Source organism: Megascapheus bottae, chromosome 14 (genome assembly GCF_031878675.1).
Source record: "Megascapheus bottae isolate mThoBot1 chromosome 14, mThoBot2.hap1, whole genome shotgun sequence".
Classification (NCBI taxonomy): Eukaryota; Metazoa; Chordata; class Mammalia; order Rodentia; family Geomyidae; genus Megascapheus; species Megascapheus bottae.
This window is the reverse complement of record NC_143522.1, coordinates 10,777,582-10,796,344: the sequence shown is the minus strand read 5'-3', so window position 1 is coordinate 10,796,344 and position 18,763 is coordinate 10,777,582. Positions and strand designations below refer to the sequence as shown.

The following is an 18,763-nucleotide window of genomic DNA, read 5'->3' as shown; positions in this document are numbered from 1 at the left end:
GTCTACAATGTACACTGTGCATTGGCTTGAATCTGCTCCCTGTCTTCCTGTTTTACTCTGGGAGCTATTGTGGTCATGAGGCTAGGGCTGTTTTCAGGGTTGTGGGGAAGGGTGGCACCTTTTCTCATACTGCTTGGCAACCGTGCCACAAGGCAGCTAGAATACAGTCCATGGACTGGTACTCTGTCAGGTTTTGAGTAAGCCACAATCAGAGCCATATTTAAATTCTTTCCATTTTTTAGAAGCAAAGTGATAGCAAATTTCTTCCCCCTCCCCCAATACTGAGACCTGAACTCAAGGGCTCATGCTCTCTTGGCTGGTGCTCTACCACTTGACCCACATTTCTAATCTGGGGTTTTTTTTTTTTGCTCATTACTTCAGTGGTGGAATCTACCAAAATCATTTGCCCTTACTAGCTTTAAAACTTGATCCTCTAGATCTTAGTCTCTTGAGTAGCTAGGATTATAGGTGCGAGCCACCGTGGCCAGCCATTTCAACCTTTCTTTAAGTGCTACCTAGTGGTACCGTGAAAGGCAGCTGCTAGCCAGGTATGCCTATTGAACATTTGAAATGTGGCTGGTCTGAATTGAGATTCACTGTAAAGCTAAGATATACAGCAGACTTTGAGATCTTTCGGTGAATGAAAGAAGGTAAGTGGTCACAGCAGTAGTTTTCTTCTGTTGATTTCATGTTGAAATGGTAATGTTTTAGACATCTTGGGCTGAGGAAAACATATTATTAAAATTAATCACTCCTGCTTCTCTTTATGTTTTACAATGTTGAAAGTGGTATAAGTGGCTTATGTTATATTTCTATTGAATAGTACTGCTGTATGATTAAAATCAAAAGGACACAGACTTTGACAATAGCACCCACTAGTTCTAGGGCATTGAACAATGTCTTAGGCTTCTTTTCATATTAGGTTCTCATTTTTCAATCCTCATTTTGAGTAGAATGAAATAAGAAAAATGAGTTGCTGCCAGATACCGGTGGCTCACACCACTCAGGAAGCTGAGATCTGAGGACTGTGGTTCCAAACCAGCCTGTGCAGGAAAGTCTTGGGAGATATTTAAAAAAAAAATAACCCAACCCCAACCAAATAACCCCGAAAACAGAAGTGCGCTCCTCTCCCTCTCCCTCTCTCTCTCCCTCTCTCTCTCTCTCTCTCTCTCTCTCTCTCTCTCTCTCTCTCTCTCTCTCTCTCTCTCTCTCTCACACACACACACACACACACACACACACACACAAATTGTCTTTACTTTTTCTGATGTGTCCCAGCTAGTGGGTTTTGTTGTTGTTGTTGTTGTTTTTGGTGTGTGTGTGTCTTGTAGGGTCGTCCTGTAGTTCACCTCCCTCCAGTCTCATGTCAGTGCCGTGATCTCCAGATACTCTGGCCATCCCCAGTCTCCACATGGAGACCTAGCTCAGGGCTCTTTTGCTAACAAATGGTCAGACTTGAGTTTGACTCCAGGACTGTCTGAAAGCAGAACATATCTGAGCTAATTAAAGTTTCTGGTAATTAGGAAGGAATAATGTCACCGTGTTTCTTCATGACCCTGGAAAAGACTCTGTGTCTCTCTGTCCTTTGCTTTTAACATAAAGGTGTGGAGACTCTGGGGGCTGCCTGCCTGCGGGAGGACAAGTTACGGCAATCCCATTAGGGTTACATTTTCCCTGTGATTAGTGTTCTGTGCATGTCTGGTGATGTCTGGTCAAAGAGGACTGAGAAGAGACTGGGAGATGGGGAAGCAGGGTGGGGACATGTTTGGTAGGGAGGAAGGAGGAAGTTCACACTGATGGAAAAGGTCCCCTGGGGTTATGGAAGGGCAAACATCTCATGAGATGGTCACGCAGAGCCAGCCTGGTGCCCTGCTGAGGAATGCCCTCAAGCCTCTGATGAAAGAGTGCATCTTTCTTCCTGACACTGAAAACTCAGGAGAGTGGAGGAATGCAATAGAAATACATAAAGGGGGGATCAAAGAGAGGTAGGTAGAGCTCATGGAGACCAATTAGGTGAGGGGCAAGCTGGGGAGCGGGAGGGGCTGGCAGGGATCTGAAGGCGGATTGAGTTTAAGACCAGACTTGCCCTTCAGTTAAGCAGGATCTGAACTTTGCCAAGCTGCACCATCCTTAGCTGTTGCTTGCTGGACAATAGAATAGTGGCTGTGTTCTTGAATGTGATGGAAATGAAGTGACACCTAGCAAAGATGCTGCTCCATTAGACTCATTTCTCATGGGCCAGGTCTCCTGCCGACGGGCAAGTGACTAAAGCAAATAGCACTGTGGCTCAGCCTGGCTGCTGTCTACCACTCAGATTACGATGCGTGAAGGTGCTTGGCATAACCTCTGATTTCATTCTTGTTTTGCTGTGTGGTTTTTGGTGAGGTGACTTAACTTCTCTGAGTGTGGAGCTGGAGGTGAGGAACTGAATGAATGCCCCGTAGGTCTTTTCCATGCCCAGCATCCTGTGCAATTCTGCAAATAAGATTTATTTTTAGTTGGAAAGGCTAAGGTTGGGAGGTATTAAAAAATAAACTTCATCGCTGGGCACCTGTGGCTCATGCCTGTAATCCTAGCTGATATCTGAGGCTTGTGGGCAGATAAATCCACATGATTCTCATATTAACCAGTAAAGAGACAGAAGTGGAGGTGTGGCTCAAGTGGTAGAGCACCAAATATGAGCAACCCTCCCCCCCAAAACAACAACGACAACAACAACAGAAAACCTAAAGGAGAATACGAGACCCTGAGTTCAGGCCCCAGTACTGAAATACACACAAAAAGTACTTCACTTACACACATATGGTGATTCCAAGTTGAGGGCTGGTGGCCAACCTTTTGTCTTCTGAGGACAGAACATGAGGTAACACACTTTAATGTTTGATGAGACATTTGGAAGACTTGGGGAGAGAGTAACAATATGTCACAAGAGCAAGCCATGGAACTGCGTGGTCCAAGCTCATTAAAACAGACTGTTTTGCTGACTCTCACCTTAGAAGGAACTTCATTATGCAGATTCTCCCTTGCTCCCTGATCTAAAGCAGCCCCTCCCTCCCAGTTCTCTGCCATATTGCTGCCTGCTGTTTTCCTCCACAGCACCTGGGACTGTTCATGGCGCATCTTTATTTTGTATTTAGCAGTGACAATCTATCTTTTTAGAATGTAAACCACCCAGAGGTAGGCCCGGTCGTTATTTAGTCACTTCCTGTGTCCCTCCTCCCAGGACAGAAGCTGTTGTTACATATAAGCACTCAGCAGATAGCTTTTGAATTAGTACATAGATGAATACCTTTCAGAGATGTCAGAGATGACTGAGTTTTTGGTGGAAAACTTGCTCTTTTTTCTTTTTTGTCTTTCAAGGGATTTCAGATCCCTCCCTCCCTTCCTCCCTCCCTTCCTCCTTCCCTCCCTCCCTCCCTCCCCCCTTCCTTCCCTCCTTCCTTCCTTCCTTCCTTCCTTCCTTCCTTCCTTCCTTCCTTCCTTCCCTCCTTCCTTCCCTCCTTCCTTCTTTCCTTCCTGTGTTTGAACTCAGAGCCCTAAGCTCTTGCTTAGCTTTTTGCTTAAGGCTGGCTGACGTTCTACCACATGCACCATTCCTCCTCTTCCAGCATATTTTGCCGGCTAATTGGAGGTAAGAGTCTCACAGATTTTTCTGCACAGGATGGCTTCACACATGGATTATCAGATCTCAGCCTCCTGAGTAGCTAGGATTATAGGCATGAGCCACCAGTGCCCAGCTTATTTCTTGAGTTTTCCGAGGGTGCCTGGGTACTCTTTCCTCATGTGCTGTTTTGGGTAGAGGAGGTGGAAGGGGTAGCTTGAATTCTATTGGAGTCAAAAGAAAGCCTGGTGGCTCAGGGCCTGATGGTACTACACATTATAAGTGACTTTTATAGAGGCATTCTTTTCTCTTGGTGGTGTCTGTGCCAGAGGAAGTTGGCCTTGGGCTGGCTGCATCAGCCAGGATTCCTGACATCTTGCTCCCAGTTGAGGTTGGCCACTGGGAAGGGGCACAATAGAAGATGGAGACTATGATATCAGTCAGGTCATGCCTTGGTTCCTTGAGTCTCAGGCTTTAGGCTGCCATGCTGCAAGCCCCATCCCTGTTAGGGCTCTGCTATGGCATTCTCTCCAGGTTCTAACACTCTCCCTCTGTTTCTCCAGGAATTGCAGTGGAACTGTCTCCTCAGCACACTCTATCATTCCTTTATTGTTCGCTTTATCTCTTCCACACCTCTGTGAATACTCCATTTAAACTTCCACTTCTCTCATGCATGTGGCCATTTATTTCTATGACTGTTGTACAGGACACCACTAAATCAACTTCTGTGTGAGGGTGTTTCCCTCCCTCCCTTCCTCTTTCTTGCTCTGTCTCTCTTTCTCTCTTCATCCTATAACAAGTTTGGAGTTTGAGAAGTATGTTGAAGGATTCCTCTACTTACTCTGGCTACCATTTTTTCCTCCAGTGGGCTAACAGGTTACTTTCATTATTATAACTGAACACTGGATATAATTAACTTAACAACAGAAAAGGTTATCATGGCTCACAGTTTTAGAGGTTCCATTCCATAATCAGACAGACTCCATTGCTTAGGGCTTCTGATGCCAGATGATAATGGTGGAGAGTGTGTAGCCAGAGCACACTGCTCACCAATTAGCCTGGAAGCAAAAGAGGAAGAGGCAGACACAGTTCCTTGGAGGCCACACCCCCAGTGACCTATAGACCTCCCACTAGGCCCCACCTCCTAAAGGGTCCAGGACTTCCCCTTAGCGGCCATCCTGAGTACCAAACTTAGAACACTTGGGCCTTTACAGCACATGTCCCATCTAAACTAGGTACCCAGTGACAAGCTCCAGAGACTTAATCAAATCTTTATGTCCTCCATAAAAATGACCTGCAACTCTAACTTTACTTTTTGTTCTGGTTGGGCATTGTGGCTCCAACCTTGCTGGTTGTCTGTGGGACACCGGAACTACGCCTCCCACTGTTGCTCTGCGGGGGGGGGGGGGGGGGGGGGGGGGGGGGGAGGGGGAGGGATTTGCCTTCATTTCTTCATTTTGCAGGTCCAAACTTCTGTGCTTTGGTGAGATCAGCCTCTCTGGAGTAGAACAGAGCTGGATAGCCAGCAAATCCAAGGGGAGGTCATGAGAATCAATTATGGCAATGATTCTGTACTGCTTGAGAGTTTTCAGAAAGACCTTGAACACCAAGGGATAATTTTTGACCCCACAAAACAGCTATGGAGCACTGGACATTGTTTTCCTCTTTCTAGATGGAGAAATAGGCTCCAGGTTCCTCCAGCACCTGGTCAAGGTCACAATAGCAAGAAGTAGGGGGAGGGAGCAAGGCTGAGACTGACATCACCCATGAAGGTGTGGACAGGGCTAGGATCTTTAACTGTGGTGCTGTCCACGTGCACATGGAAAGCTACTCTAGTAGCACTAGTGTTGTTACTAGTGTTCCTGGGCCACCAGGAGGAGAGGGCTCATACTATTTTGAGTCTTCCCCAGGGGCTTTGGTCCCTGCCTGTCCTCAAGGACTATCCTTCCTGTCTTATCTGCTTCCAGTGGCCTGACTTGCCTTTCTGTGTTTGTTTGTCAGAAGTGGAGCTGCCCCTGAAGAAAGATGGGTTCACATCAGAGAGCACCACTCTGGAAGCCTTGCTCCGCGGTGAGGGGGGGGAGAAGAAGGTGGACGCCCGAGAGGAGGAGAGCATCCAGGAGATACAGGTACTCCTGCGCCCACTGGGGGTGCTACAGAGCACCCCTGTAACTCCTTGTGTTTCCCCCACACCTTCTAACCAGGCCTGGCTCAAATCTCAAATGGCTTTGAAGCACCATTGGTGGGAAGATCAAAAGCAATTTTTTTTTTCTGATTTAAAACATTCCCCATAGAAATCACTCATCCTCTCCCATCTTTTCCTTTCCCCAACTTCCCTATATTTCTATTTAAAATGTATTCACTGACCCCATGTCACTTCAGATATGATAGTACATTCTGGGGACATGATGATGATCCAAGCAAACAGTCTAAGAAGCCAGTCTGGTCCCCGTCCAGGCAAGGACAATGGCCTCTGTCTTTGTGTCCACACCCTCTGTTTGTACAACATCACTAAAGCTTGCAATCATAGGACTGTAACTCTGAGTTTCTACCCTGTTTTACTTTCCACCTGCCTTTTTTGAGGGGTAGGGTGGGGTAGGGGACAGCACTAGGACTTGAACTCAAGTCCTCATTCTTGGTAGGCAGGCCTTTCACCACTTGAGCCTGCTCCTGTCCTTTCTGCCCTGGTAATTTTCAAGATAGGGTCTCTAGTCCCTAGGGCAGCCTGAACTGCACTCTTCTAGTTTGTGCTTCTACAAGGAAGGCACTCACCACCACACCTGGCGACTGATTGAAATGAAGTCTTACATAGAGCCCCTACTCCTCACATGAATGTATTTGCTCAGAACATCAAATCCTAGTATTTATTGCTTTCTGTGCCTTTCCCCAACCCCTGTTGATCAGTGGATTTCACTGAGGTTCCTTGGGCTGCTTCACTCATAGTTGGGCTGTATTTCCAAGTTACTTCCCATTCTCCCGTCATGAACTTTTATGCTTGGGCTAGCTTCAACCACAGCCCCCTAAGCTCTGCTTCTCAAGTAGCTGGGATTGTGATTCTAAGCTTGAGCTACTATGCCCAGTCTGCTTTAATTACTTTTCAAATCGGATCTCCCATTTTGCCCAAGCAATCTGGATGATAATCCTCCTTTTTCAGCTTCCTCTGTAGCTGAGTTTCTACATGCACACCATCTTGCCCAACCTTTTTGGTTGAGATGGGTCTTAGGAATTTTTTTTCCCCATGCTTGTCTCAAACTTATAATCCTTCTCTGACTCCTGAGTAGCAATGATTATAAGCATGATTCACTGTGTCTATTTTGCCACGAGTCTTGAGTCTGTATTTATCGACTAGTATGCGGGGCACAGTGTTAATATTAATTTATACTAATATAAAATGTAACATTAATTATTAAGTATGGTTCAGCAAATTATATTTATATTAATTTGTATATTACAATTTTATATTTTGTCGTATGTTTATGAACTTTATGATCAATTTAACATTTCATTTAAAGACTCCATTAATCTATTGAAATGATCATTAATAGTCACAATATTGGGAGGGGGTGGGAGAAGGGAAATGGGGACAAAAACCATGAGAAGGAGTAACAATGTGTGAGATGTAATGCATCTACTGTCTGGTGAATGTAACTAGAACCCTCTATACAATTCCAAAACAATAAAAAATTTAAAAAATAGTCATAATAACCCAGTTTTGGTTTGCTTGGTAAGTACCACTGGTTTGTGAGTTCCATCAAGTCAGAGACCATGTGTTGTATTTGTTATGGTGTCTTTGGTGGCTTGGTCATATCATCTCCATGGGGACAGAATGAGTCAGTGATGGTGGCATCCTTCTCCACCATTCCTGTGCTAAGATAAATGCTACATCTTTCCACTTAGTGGCCACTACCTGGCTTATATTTGTTCTCTTCTCTCTTTTCCTTTCTGATGCCTGAGAAGACTTTACAACAATCATTTCCTGCAGCATAGTAATTGATATTTACAGCAAAATGGTGAGGAAGAGGCAGAGATTTCTCTTCTATCCTATGCCCTTTCACTGGCAACACTCTCACCACTTTTATTACCACGCACATATCTACATTAATATATAGTTTTCACCAAAAGTTCAAAGTCTACGTCAAGGCGCACTCTTGGTGTGGTACCATCTACATTTTATGTGTTTGGATAAGTGTACAATGGCATGGATCACTATTATACTATTATGCGGGTTAACCTCATTGTCCCAGATCTTCCCTGTGCTCTGCTCCTCCTTTTGCCCCATTTGAAATGGGGCTATGAGTCAAACAAGTTTTTGCCGGATGTATCAACTTTACTCGTGAAAATGCACATATAGCAAATAGGCTGTCCTTTTTCATCACCATCTACCCATCCACCCACCTACACATTTACCATCTATCTACTCACTTATCCATCCATCCATCCATCCATCCATCCATCCATCTATCATTTGGCCCAAATGATCAAATGGGTAGCGATAGGCCAAAACCTGTCCCCTCTACGCACAGTCTGGTACGATGGACAGAAAAATAAGTAAACCAATTGTATTTTGGGATAAATGAGACTGTATAGTTTCAGTATTGTAAGGTCTGCCAAAGGGAAACTCCACACAATTCAGGAGAAGGGTGTTTATTGTGTGAGGAAAGAGCAGACCTCTTGCCACCCAAGATGAAGTCAGCGGAGCAAGAGAGCTTATGGTGGGAAGTGAGAGATTATATAGGGGGAGAATGTGTAGCCACAGCGGAAGTGGATGAGATCTCAAATGATGGGGGAAATACCTCAGACTTGGGGACATCCCACTGCCCCCAGGCAAGCCAGTTGCCAGGGTTACAGGTGCTGGGCAGGGATTTCCATGGTGCAGGGGGAAAGAGAGAAACAAGGGAAGAAGTCACTTCCTCCAGGCAGACCTAACATTGCCACCTTCTGATAGTTGTGAAGGGGTGCCAACTCTTCCTGACTACTTCCTGCTGACAAGGGGCATTGACATTGGGGACATTGATGGCGGGGATGCTGTCCATCCACAAGGCAGCAGTAACAGTTCCATGGTGGTGACTGTGCATATGCAGCCTTGTCTGAAATCCAAAAGAAGTCTTAAGAGGCAGGGGTCTCATCTTCAGGGAAGTGAGACAGCTTTACCTTGGTAGGTAGGTCTGAGAGAAGAGCAGGCATACCTTGGAGTCCTCCTCCGTATAGAAGGGGAAAGAGTAGGAGACCTTTTCATTCTTGACAGAAGAAACCACTGTGCCTGTCCATTGAGCTAAACTGCAGTGGAAGCGGTCAGCAGGACCTGGGAGGGCCTGTCCACTTAGGACGTAAACCAGACAGATTAAAGGTCTTGAGAAAGACTTGATCCTTAGGCAAGATTGGGGGAGAAGGAAAAGGGCTTTAAGGGGTTGAGGGAGCCTTAGATATGGGACAGCAGGGTAAGATTAGAAAGGAATGTACAAAAGGAAAGTTATCTATTCTACATGGGTAATTGCAGAGCAAGTAAGAAGGCCATCTACACCCACCACTAAGATCTGGGAGGGAAAAGACAGGCTGGAATACTCAGATAACAACGAATAACTGGCTCCCACATCCAAAAGAAAGGATACAAGTAGCTTGCCTGCAACCTGGAGATATACTCTGGGCTCCTCCATGGTGATATTTGTGGGATCCAGTGGCCCTGGGCACCACCAGACTTCTATTGCCAAGCTGGGTATCTTGGATAAGTTGGGCTTCTCCCCATGTGTGGAGGTTTAGGAGGGACTGGCCCACCTTGTAGAGCTGAGGAGGGATAGTTGACTCCCCAGCGTCCCGGCTGTCCACACTTTGGCAGGGTCCAGATGGTGGTTGTAGAGTAGGGCAAGCCCTTGCCCAGTGGCCTTCCTTGCCACACTTAAAGCATGGTCTGGGTGGCGTGCGTTGGGTGCCTCTTTTTTGAGGAGCCTAAAGGGCAGCAGCCAGGAGCTGGCAATTTTTCCTATTATGGCCAGCCTTATCAGCATTTTTCTGTCCTTCCCAGTTATTAAAATTCTTAAAGGTCGTGCTCACCAGATCTCCTTGAGGGGTTTGAGGGCCATCCTCAGTGTTTTTCAATCTTTTTAAAATATTGGGTGCTGATTGGGAGATAAAATGGGTATTAAGCACCCTTATACCTTCTTTTGACTCCGGGTTCAGCTTAGTATAACGCTGGAGTGCCACTGTAAGGCGATCAAGAAATTCGACCCGGTTTTCAGTGGGTCTCTGGGTAACCTCCTTTAGTTGATCATAGTTGACTGCATGGTGGGCTGCCTTCTGGAGGCCAGCTACCAGGCAGGTTACCATGCTATTTCTGCTAACCCTTCCAGGAGCATTATTTTGGTAATCCCATTTGGGCTCTTCCCTGGGCACAGCCGTTGCCCCTACTGGGAAAGTATTGTCTAGGCGGTGGGTTTCATCAGCATGTGCCTGGGTTGCAACCCTTTCCCTTTTCTTCAAAGGTAAGGGTAGAGGACAGGACTGTATATAAGTCATGCCAAGTGAGGTTATAGGCCTGAACAAGGTATTTAAACTCTTTGGTAACATTATTAGGGTCTTAGGAGTAAGATCCCAGTCGCTTCACAGACTGGCAGAGATGGGTCATTGAAAGGGGGGCTTGCATACGAAAATTCTGTTGGTCCCTGCCACCTCTCACAAAGGAAATAAGAAAGCTGCTGGAGGCTGTGAGGCACTGGTGCAGGATTGGGTGTGAGCTTCGGGAGGTGAGGAAAAGGAGATGAGGAGGGAGGAGAAGGTTCAGCTTGGCGAGGAAGAGCAGAGTCTTTAATGTTGAGCAGGGGATCAGGCACTTGAGGTTTAGGAAGAGGCTTCAGGCTCCGAGGTGATTTGGCAGGGACAGGATGCCCCTGTGCCAGGAGGACAGGGAAAGTTGAGCAGGATTGGTAGAGAGAAGGGCAAACATGAAGAGCAAAGAAAGCCTGAACATACAGAACCTCTGGCCATTTACCATTGCGTTGGCAGAAACTGTCTAAATTCTTGAGAATATTATAATCCAAAGTCCCATTTGGGGGCCATTGAGACCAATTGTCTAGCCTATACTTTGGCCAGACATGATTGCAATGAAAGATGAGCCGTTTTGGCTCATCTAAAGAGTGTAAGAGACATCCTAAGGGAGTGTCCCGGCTTGGGTGAGACTGATGAGACCCCATGGTCATAAGAAACCCTAAGAAGTGAGGAAGTCTGGTGAGGATAGGGGGGATGGTCAGTGAGGAGGTAGGGGAAGAGTTAGTGAGGACATGGTGTGCGGGGCAGACATCAGGGGGACAGAGTCAGTGGTGACTGGGGGTGGCTACAGAAGAAAGAAGATCAACAATTGGAGACTAGAAAAAGTGCCAGCCCTACAAAGACTGCAGAGCTCACTGTTGCTCTGTTAGGACTTGATGGGCCTGTTGAGGCTCCAGTGACCACAGTGCCAGCCCTGACTGATGACCTGGACATCTTTGGACTGATGATTTCCAATCCCTTACCTGCAAGTGTTATGCCCCCAGCTCAAGGGATATCCTCTGTGCCAGCAGCTGCTCTCTTATCTATAGTGACATCTGGGGATCTGGATCTGTTCACTGAACAAATGACAAAATCAGAAGAAGTCATTTCTTCCAGGCAGACCTAACAAGTATAAGACAGAATCTAGGTAGTGTCTTAAAGGAGAGGAAGGTTTCCCCTTGGTCTTATGTTGAGGAGCTGGTGCAAGAACCCAGGAAAACCTTGTAGGCAGAGGGGGAGACATGAAGGCCCTGAGGTAGGTCAGAGCTGGTCGTGCCCAGAAAACAACAGGGCTCCTGTAGCCAGAAAGCCGCCAGACCCCTTGGGCCTTACAGGACATAAAAGTGGCATTTAGCTTCATGTAAAATGAAAAAGGGAGCCAATTGGAGGGTTTTAATCAGGGCAGTGAATTTATATTTCATAAAGAACCCTCTGCCTCTATAGGGAGAGGAGACTGGATACAGGGCCAACAATGCAGGGGGGGAGGGCGGAGAGAGAGAGGGAGAGAGGGAGAGAGAGACCAGTTAGGAGATTTTGAAGTATTTCTGGCCAGAGATAACAGACTCTTAAAAATGGAATTATTATTATTATTATTATAACACCAGCACACATCACTGTTATCAGCACTGAAGACTATTTCAAGTCACGGGGGGAAAGGTTATTTTAAAATGTGTTTATATTCCAGATAATGGGCTTGGATGGGGACTGCCCATATGTTATGAGGGACAGTTGACTTTATGTTGGCTCTGCCCTGTCTCTCACTCCTGACCCACAGTTCCTCCTCTGCTTCTCGAGCCCCAATGAGCTTTGTTAGGAACTCCTTCCAAGTTGAGGGCAGAGCTTCCTGGAAGAAAATGGAGACCTGGAGGGCTGTTGCTAGTACAGGATCCAGGGCATGAACTGGGGGCTTTTGAGTTGCTGGTGGCTGGTGGGCAGAGGGAGGGAGAAATGAGTTCACTCTTGATTGGTGAGGTCATGAGGCAGCAGTCCTTGGAGTGGGGACCAGTTCAGCTGCTTTTACCAATCTTTTACCTGCCAAACCAGAGTCTATGTGGTAGGTAACAAATACCTTTCCCTGTCATGAAAACTGACAGGGAAGTCAGAACAGTACTGAGATGCCAGAGGCAATGACCTTTAAATTCCAGGCCCTTGGAACTTACCATAACTAAATGACTTTCAAGATGGAGAAAGTTTGTGAGATAGCTGTACAGTCAGCTGTATAACAGTTATGAAAATTTCACCTTGTATTTATATCATTTTTTGTACTAGTACTGGGGCTTGAACTCAAGGCCCTGTGCTCTTAGTTAGCTTTTTCTGCCCCATGTGGGTATTCTACCTCTTTTTTAAAAAATTGTATTTTCTTGTGGAGATAATGTATAGAGGGGTTACAGTTACATTTGTCAGGTAGTGGGTACATTACTTCTTGTGCTCTACCTCTTGAGCCGTACTTCCACATTCAGCTTTTTCACTACCAATTGGAGACAATGTGTTCATGGACTTTTCAGGTGAGAATGGCTTCAATCTTCTGTGTAGTTAGGATTACAGGCGAGAGCCACCAACCAGCACCTTGTTACAGGACATCATTTTACCACTGGTTGCAGAGCATTTGACCTGGTGTATCTCATTGGGTTTCTGTTAATGATTCCTGCAGGTCAGGATGCAGAGAGGCTTGCTCTGAACCTGGGGCAACACAGTCTTGCGATAGATCAGTGGTCATGTCCGGCAGACAAGCCTGTTTCTTTTTGCTAGCAAAGGTTGACTCAGAAATCTCTAAGCACTTTCAGCTGATGTCTTCCCAAATACAACCAGTGGAGAAGGCAGAGAAGTCACTGGGACCGTTTTGAGGTCTCTGGAAAGATTGATTAGGTGACCAGTGGTGACTGGAGCAAAACAGTATGGTAGCAGGCAGTAGAGATTGCTGCTAACGTCCTCCTGGGCTTTTTACACTGAGAACAGGTTAGAACACTGGAGCAGCCATGGTGGCCAATCAGACATCCACACAGCGCATGCTCCATGGAAAGCCCTTCTATAGTCACTGTGACATCTGCCCCTGTCACCATCAGGCGTGTGGTGTTATTATATGAGGTTGAGTACCTGCTTACCATTTTACCTTCCTCTTCTATCTCTCTGAGCCTCTGAACTCTGGTGGTACCTAGCCTCTTTCTGCTCCCATTTTACCTTCCTCTTCCTAGCTCTCTGAGCCTCTGAACTCTGGTGGTACCTAGCCTCTTTCTGGGTAACAGATCACCTTCCCTGGAGTGCTATCTGCCTCCCCTCCCCCTTGCCCTCTGTCCTCATTCTTAGCACTAGTCATGGCTCATTGTCCACCTCTCATCTCTCCCCATCTTGTCCTCAGGTAAGCTGCAGCTAGGGGAAATTTCTTCATAGATCTCCGCTCCATCTTGCCCATCACTCTTGATGTAAGGCGTGGAATTATGTGGTTGTCCATGTTCTTTGAATCCATTCTGCCTTCACCACACTGTGATGACTGCTTGGGACAGGACTGTGGCCATTTTGCTTTGTGTCTGTGCACAGTCCCTGCCATGTAGTAGTGTCTATGCAGTGGCACTGGATAGCCATGTGTAGGCTGAGTACATTTCCATTGTTTAATTGGGGAAACAGGAGCATGAAAAGGTGATAATTTGCCCTAGGGACACAGTGAGCCCCACTGTCAGGCCCCTGACAAGAAGTCTATTGAGATCCATGTCCCCACCTTCTGATCCCACTCGTGGAGGGGGGGCTAGGCCCTCTGTCCCCCCCTCCATCCCTCCTGCAAACCTGGAGGAGCACAGACCCACCCTCCCTTAAGGGCAGTGAAGTTCTCAGGCCCCGTGTGACATTTGTGACAATTTTGTAATTTGTCACAATGGTCCTTGTAGTTCTTGATACCTAGGGCTGAGAAATACATGGGAAGCAAGCTCATGAACCTGACCTTGTTCTGATTATGGCTGAGATGCAAGGTCTCAAACCTGTAGCACTGTTTTCAGCCTCAATTGATTCTCTGTAAAAGGGAAGTGAGCATATGTGCTGTCATGTGACTCCCCTGGCTGTTGGAGAGAGAACATTTGAATGTAGGATCTTTAAATTCTATTACAAGTCATGGCTTGTAATGAAAAAATCTGTCTTTAGAAGTAACAATGGCCGGGCACTGGTGGCTTACATTTATAATCCTAGCTACTCAGGAGGCTGAGATCTGAGGATTGTGGTTTGAAGCCAGCCTGAACCGTCAAGTCCGAGAGACTCATTCCCAATTAATCTCAGAGAAAGCTGGAAGTTGGGCTGTGGTTCAAGTGGTAGAGTGCTAGACTTAAGCAAAAAGTTGCTCAGGGACAGTAGCTAGGCCCTGAGTTCAAGCACACATACACACAAAGTAACAATGGGCTGTTACGGACAGCACACTGATGTTATATTCTGGCCAGATAAACAGGAAGATGCTAACTTTTATTCAGCAGGGCAGGATATCTAGAACCTGGGAAAAGGAGAAGTGAAATTTCATATTTCTGAGGTGACCCTATAAGAAAAAGAGGATTGTCATAGAAGAAAGTTCACTTCCTTAGAGATACTTGGCCCTGCATAGGGAAACTCCTCAATAGAGCATGCTCCTACTAGAAAACTCTTTTAGGGGTAACAGTAAAGATTGGGATTCTGGGAGGACTTGGCTGGAGGGGGCAGTCCATGAGCTGGGAAGTCCACTGGTGACTTCAGGACAACAGCACCATGGAGCCCAACTCCCTGAGCTGGGGCCACACTCTATCTAGCTAAGTAGCTGCAGCACAGATATGGCATTGCTTTCTGTTGGTTTTCTCTCTTGCATTTGATTTCTCAACTTTCCTCTTGATTTTCTTGTCATTCCAGAGGGTTTTGGAAAATGATGAAAATGTTGAAGACGGGAATGAAGAAGAAGATCTGGAAGAGGACATTCCCAAGAGAAAGAACAGGACCAGAGGCAGGGTAAGTAGAGGAAGGAGACTAGAAACTGAGGCCATGCAAGCAATGAAGCCCTTCCTGATTGGATTCCAGGCCCTTCTGTACCTCAGCGGACACCAGACCTGTGGCCTAACTTGGGGTGCATTTGGTGGGAAATTTCAGAGAACACCCGTTCAGAATGGCAAGAGGGAAGAGAGAGGCAGATGAGTCAGGTGAGAATGTAGGGTTGGGACAAGTGAGGGTAGAGGATAAGTCTGGGAGCTGCCTGTTGCGGGGCCTCTGGGATGGCTCCAGCATGCTAAGATTAGGATTCCTGCTCTATCCCTTTGGGGAAAACAGAACCCATTGCTGATAGTCCCCAAGTGCATTTGGTGTGGGCTCTAGAGACACTTGGTCCTGGGATGGGCAAGAATTGGGATCAGAGCTGTGTTGGTGGGAATAAAGCTCGTGTGGAGGTCCCAAGACCAGTTTTGCTTTCTGGCACGCAGGTGGGTTCCTAGTTTAGCACAGAGGTGTTCTGTGTCCTTTCAAGAGCATCAGATGGCACCAGAGTCGACAGAGCCCTCCAAGACTAGGCTGTGACTCCCTATCCATAAGTGTACTTTCTTAGGCCCCTGGGTTTGGCTCCAATGGGCTTCTAGGCCTGGCCTACCTTTTCCATAGGGAGGAGGGCAGTTGTGTGAGCCCCGGGGGTTTGGGTTTGCTTGTCGTTGTGGCAAGCCTCCTGGCCCTCTTCTTCTCTTCCCTCAGCACACACCAGTGTCACAGCTTATTGAAATGGGACTCAGGCATTCTGTGCTCAGAAATTGATTTAGCAGATCTGGGAGAGGGCCTGTAAAATGTTCTGGATATTCCTATTTTGTCTCACAAATCACTGGTAAGAATTTCGTCTCTTTGTTGTGGTGATTGTTGACTTTTTCCTGTGGTGCAATGGCATTTGTCAATTCTTGTTGTCCTTCTTAGGGCTATTCAGAAACTTGCTACTATTCTAATGTCCTCAAGGGATTTCCTTATATTTTCCTCTAGTTGCTTCAGTTTCAGGTCTTTGATCCATTTTGAGTTGATTTTGGACAGGGTAAAACATAGGGGTCAAGTTTCAATATTGTACGTGTGGCTATTCAATTTTCTAACACCATTGATTGAAGAAGGTGTCTTTTCTCCAAACTATGTTTATAGCATCTTTTGTTGAAAATCAAATGATTGTAGATGTATGGGTTTATATTGATAAATATTGACCCACATGTTTAGTACCATGCTGTTTGTGTTGCTATGGGTCTGTAATATAAGTTGAAGTCTAATATTGTGATACTTTGAACACTTCTCATTTCCCCTTAGGATTGCTTGAGCTATGCGGGGCCATTTATGTCATCATATAAATTTTAGGATTGGGGTGTATGTGTGTGTGTATATCCTGGGACTTGAACTTAGGGCCTGGGCACTGTCCCTGAGATTTTTTTTGTTCAAGACTAGCACTCTACCACTTGAGCCATATCTCTGCTTATGGCTTTTTGGTGACTAATTGGAGACAAGAACTTCATGGCTTCCTGGTCAGGCTGGTTTTGAACTGCACTCCTCAGATCTCAGCCTCCTGTGTTGCTAGGATTATAGGTGTGAGCCACCGGTAGCTGGCTTGATTTTTCTGTTTCTGTGAAGAGTAACATTGAAATTTTAATGAAAACTGCATTGAAGCTCTAGGTTGTTTTTGGTCAAATATTTCACAATATTCTGTGAATCCGTGAACATGGAAGCTCTTCCTGACTGCTTGTATTTTCTTCCATGTCTTTCACTGTTTTATAGTTTGTATTGTAGATGTCTTTCACCTACTTAGTTGAGTTTGTTCACTTTTTGAGACTATTATGAATGGGATTATCTATCTCATTTCTTTCTTAGCCTTTTCATTACTGGTAGACAGAAAAGCTGTTAGGTTTTTGTATATTGACTTTTTTCTCCTGCTATGTTGCTGGAAGTGTTATTAGATCTAAGAGTATTTTGGTAAAGTCTTCAGGGGCTTTTAAGTATAAGATCATATCGCTTGAAAATAAGGATATATTGATTTCTTTCTTTCCTATTTATATCTCTCATGTTTATTTCTCTTGCCTTATTGTTCTTGCTAAGAACTCAACCACTACATTAACAGTAGAGAGAGTACATCTTGTTTCTTTCTTTCTTTCTTTCTTTCTTTTTTTCCCTGTCCTAGGGCTTGAACTCAGGGCTTAGGCGCTATCTCTGAGCTTCTTTGTGCTCAAGGCTAGTACTCTACCACTTGAGCCACTTTGGCTGTTTTTTTTTTTTTGGTTGTGGGGCTTGAACTCTAGGCCTAAATGCTTTCCCTGCGATCCTCAGCTCAAGGCTATGGTTTTACCACTTGAGCCACAGCACCACTTCTGGCTTTCTAGTGGTGAATTGGACATGAGAGTCTCACAGACTTTAGTGTACAAGCTGGTTCTGAATTGTGATCCTTAGATCTTCGCCTCCTGAGTAGCTAGGATTATATGTATGAGCAGCGAACGCCAGCCATCTTTGGCTTTTTCTGAGTAGTTTATTGGGGATAAGAGTCTCATGGACTTTTCTGCCAGGGGCTGGCTTTGAACTGTGATACTCGGATCTCAGCCTTCTGAGTAGTAGGATTGTAGGTGTTAGCCACTGGTGCCCAGTCTCCTTCAAAGATAATTTCTTAGTCATTTTCTGACTTAAGTAATGCTTTCAGTTTTCCCCTATTTAATTTGATGTTGGCTATAGGTTTTAGAACTACATTTCTTCTATTTCTAGTTTCTTCAGTGCTCCTCGTTTTATTTTATAGTTGGGATAATGTATAGAGGGATTACAGTTGCATTTGTCAGAGAGTGAGTATATTACTTTTTGAACCTCTATACCCCTTTTTATGTTTTTGTTCCCCTTTCCCTCTCCCCACCCCCATGCAGTCATCTTGTTTTCCCCCTTCCCTACCCTATTTCAAGTAAAAAAATAAAACATATATACAATATACCAGATAACAAAGTCAGGTACAGTAACCACATGAGATTAACCATAAGTGGAAACAAAAGAGATAAGTTGTGAAAGTACATTGAATTTTGTCAGACTTTAAAGCATCTTTTGAAATGACTGTGTGAGTTCTGATCTTTATTCTGTTAATGTACTATAGTATGTTTATTAATTTACAGATGTTATACTAACTTTACATCTCTGGAATGAAACTTTTTGGTGATCTTTTTAACATGTCATTCGTTTCTGTTTACATTGTGTTTATGTTCATCAAGGAAGCTGGTCTGTAATTTCTTTTTTTTATCGTGTCCTTACCTGGTTTGGGAATAGGCTCATGCTGGATTTGTTGAACAAATTTGGTAGTACTTCCCTTTCCATATTGTGGAATAATCTGAGGATCATTAGTGTCAATTCTTTTTTCAGCAGTGAGTTCATCAATCCTGGATTCGTGTGTGTGTGTGTGTGTGTGTGTGTGTGTGTGTGTGTTGGAGACTTTTATGACTATTTCAATTTCATTGCTTGTGTTAGATCTGCTTATGTTTGTATCACTTTTGGCAGATTATATACCTCTAGAAATCGATCCATTTCTTGTCAGTTTTACAGTGTATTGGGATGTGAGTTTTACAAGTATGGATTTCACTAGGCCTTATACTTACTACACAAGTTCTCTACCAATTGATCCAGTCCCAACAATTTTGCCTGAGTTTTTTTTTTTTAGACAGGATCTTGGTTAGA

At 45.2% G+C, this 18,763-nt stretch overlaps 1 protein-coding gene across 4 annotated transcripts in view; it reads left to right on the top strand.

Annotated features, from left to right (window-relative positions):
* The window catches only part of Dpf3 (double PHD fingers 3), a 232,638-nt gene that overhangs the window by 124,756 nt on the left and 89,119 nt on the right, over positions 1-18,763 (top strand). For all 4 annotated transcript variants that reach the window (XR_016537567.1, XM_090344412.1, XM_090344409.1 and 1 more), the window contains exons 4-5: positions 5,603-5,730; positions 14,975-15,070. Coding sequence is in view for 3 of the 4 variants with exons in the window: in XM_090344412.1 (XP_090200538.1) it covers positions 5,603-5,730; positions 14,975-15,070 (224 nt within the window). In the remaining variant the exon portion in view is untranslated. The remainder of the gene's footprint in view (positions 1-5,602; positions 5,731-14,974; positions 15,071-18,763) is intronic.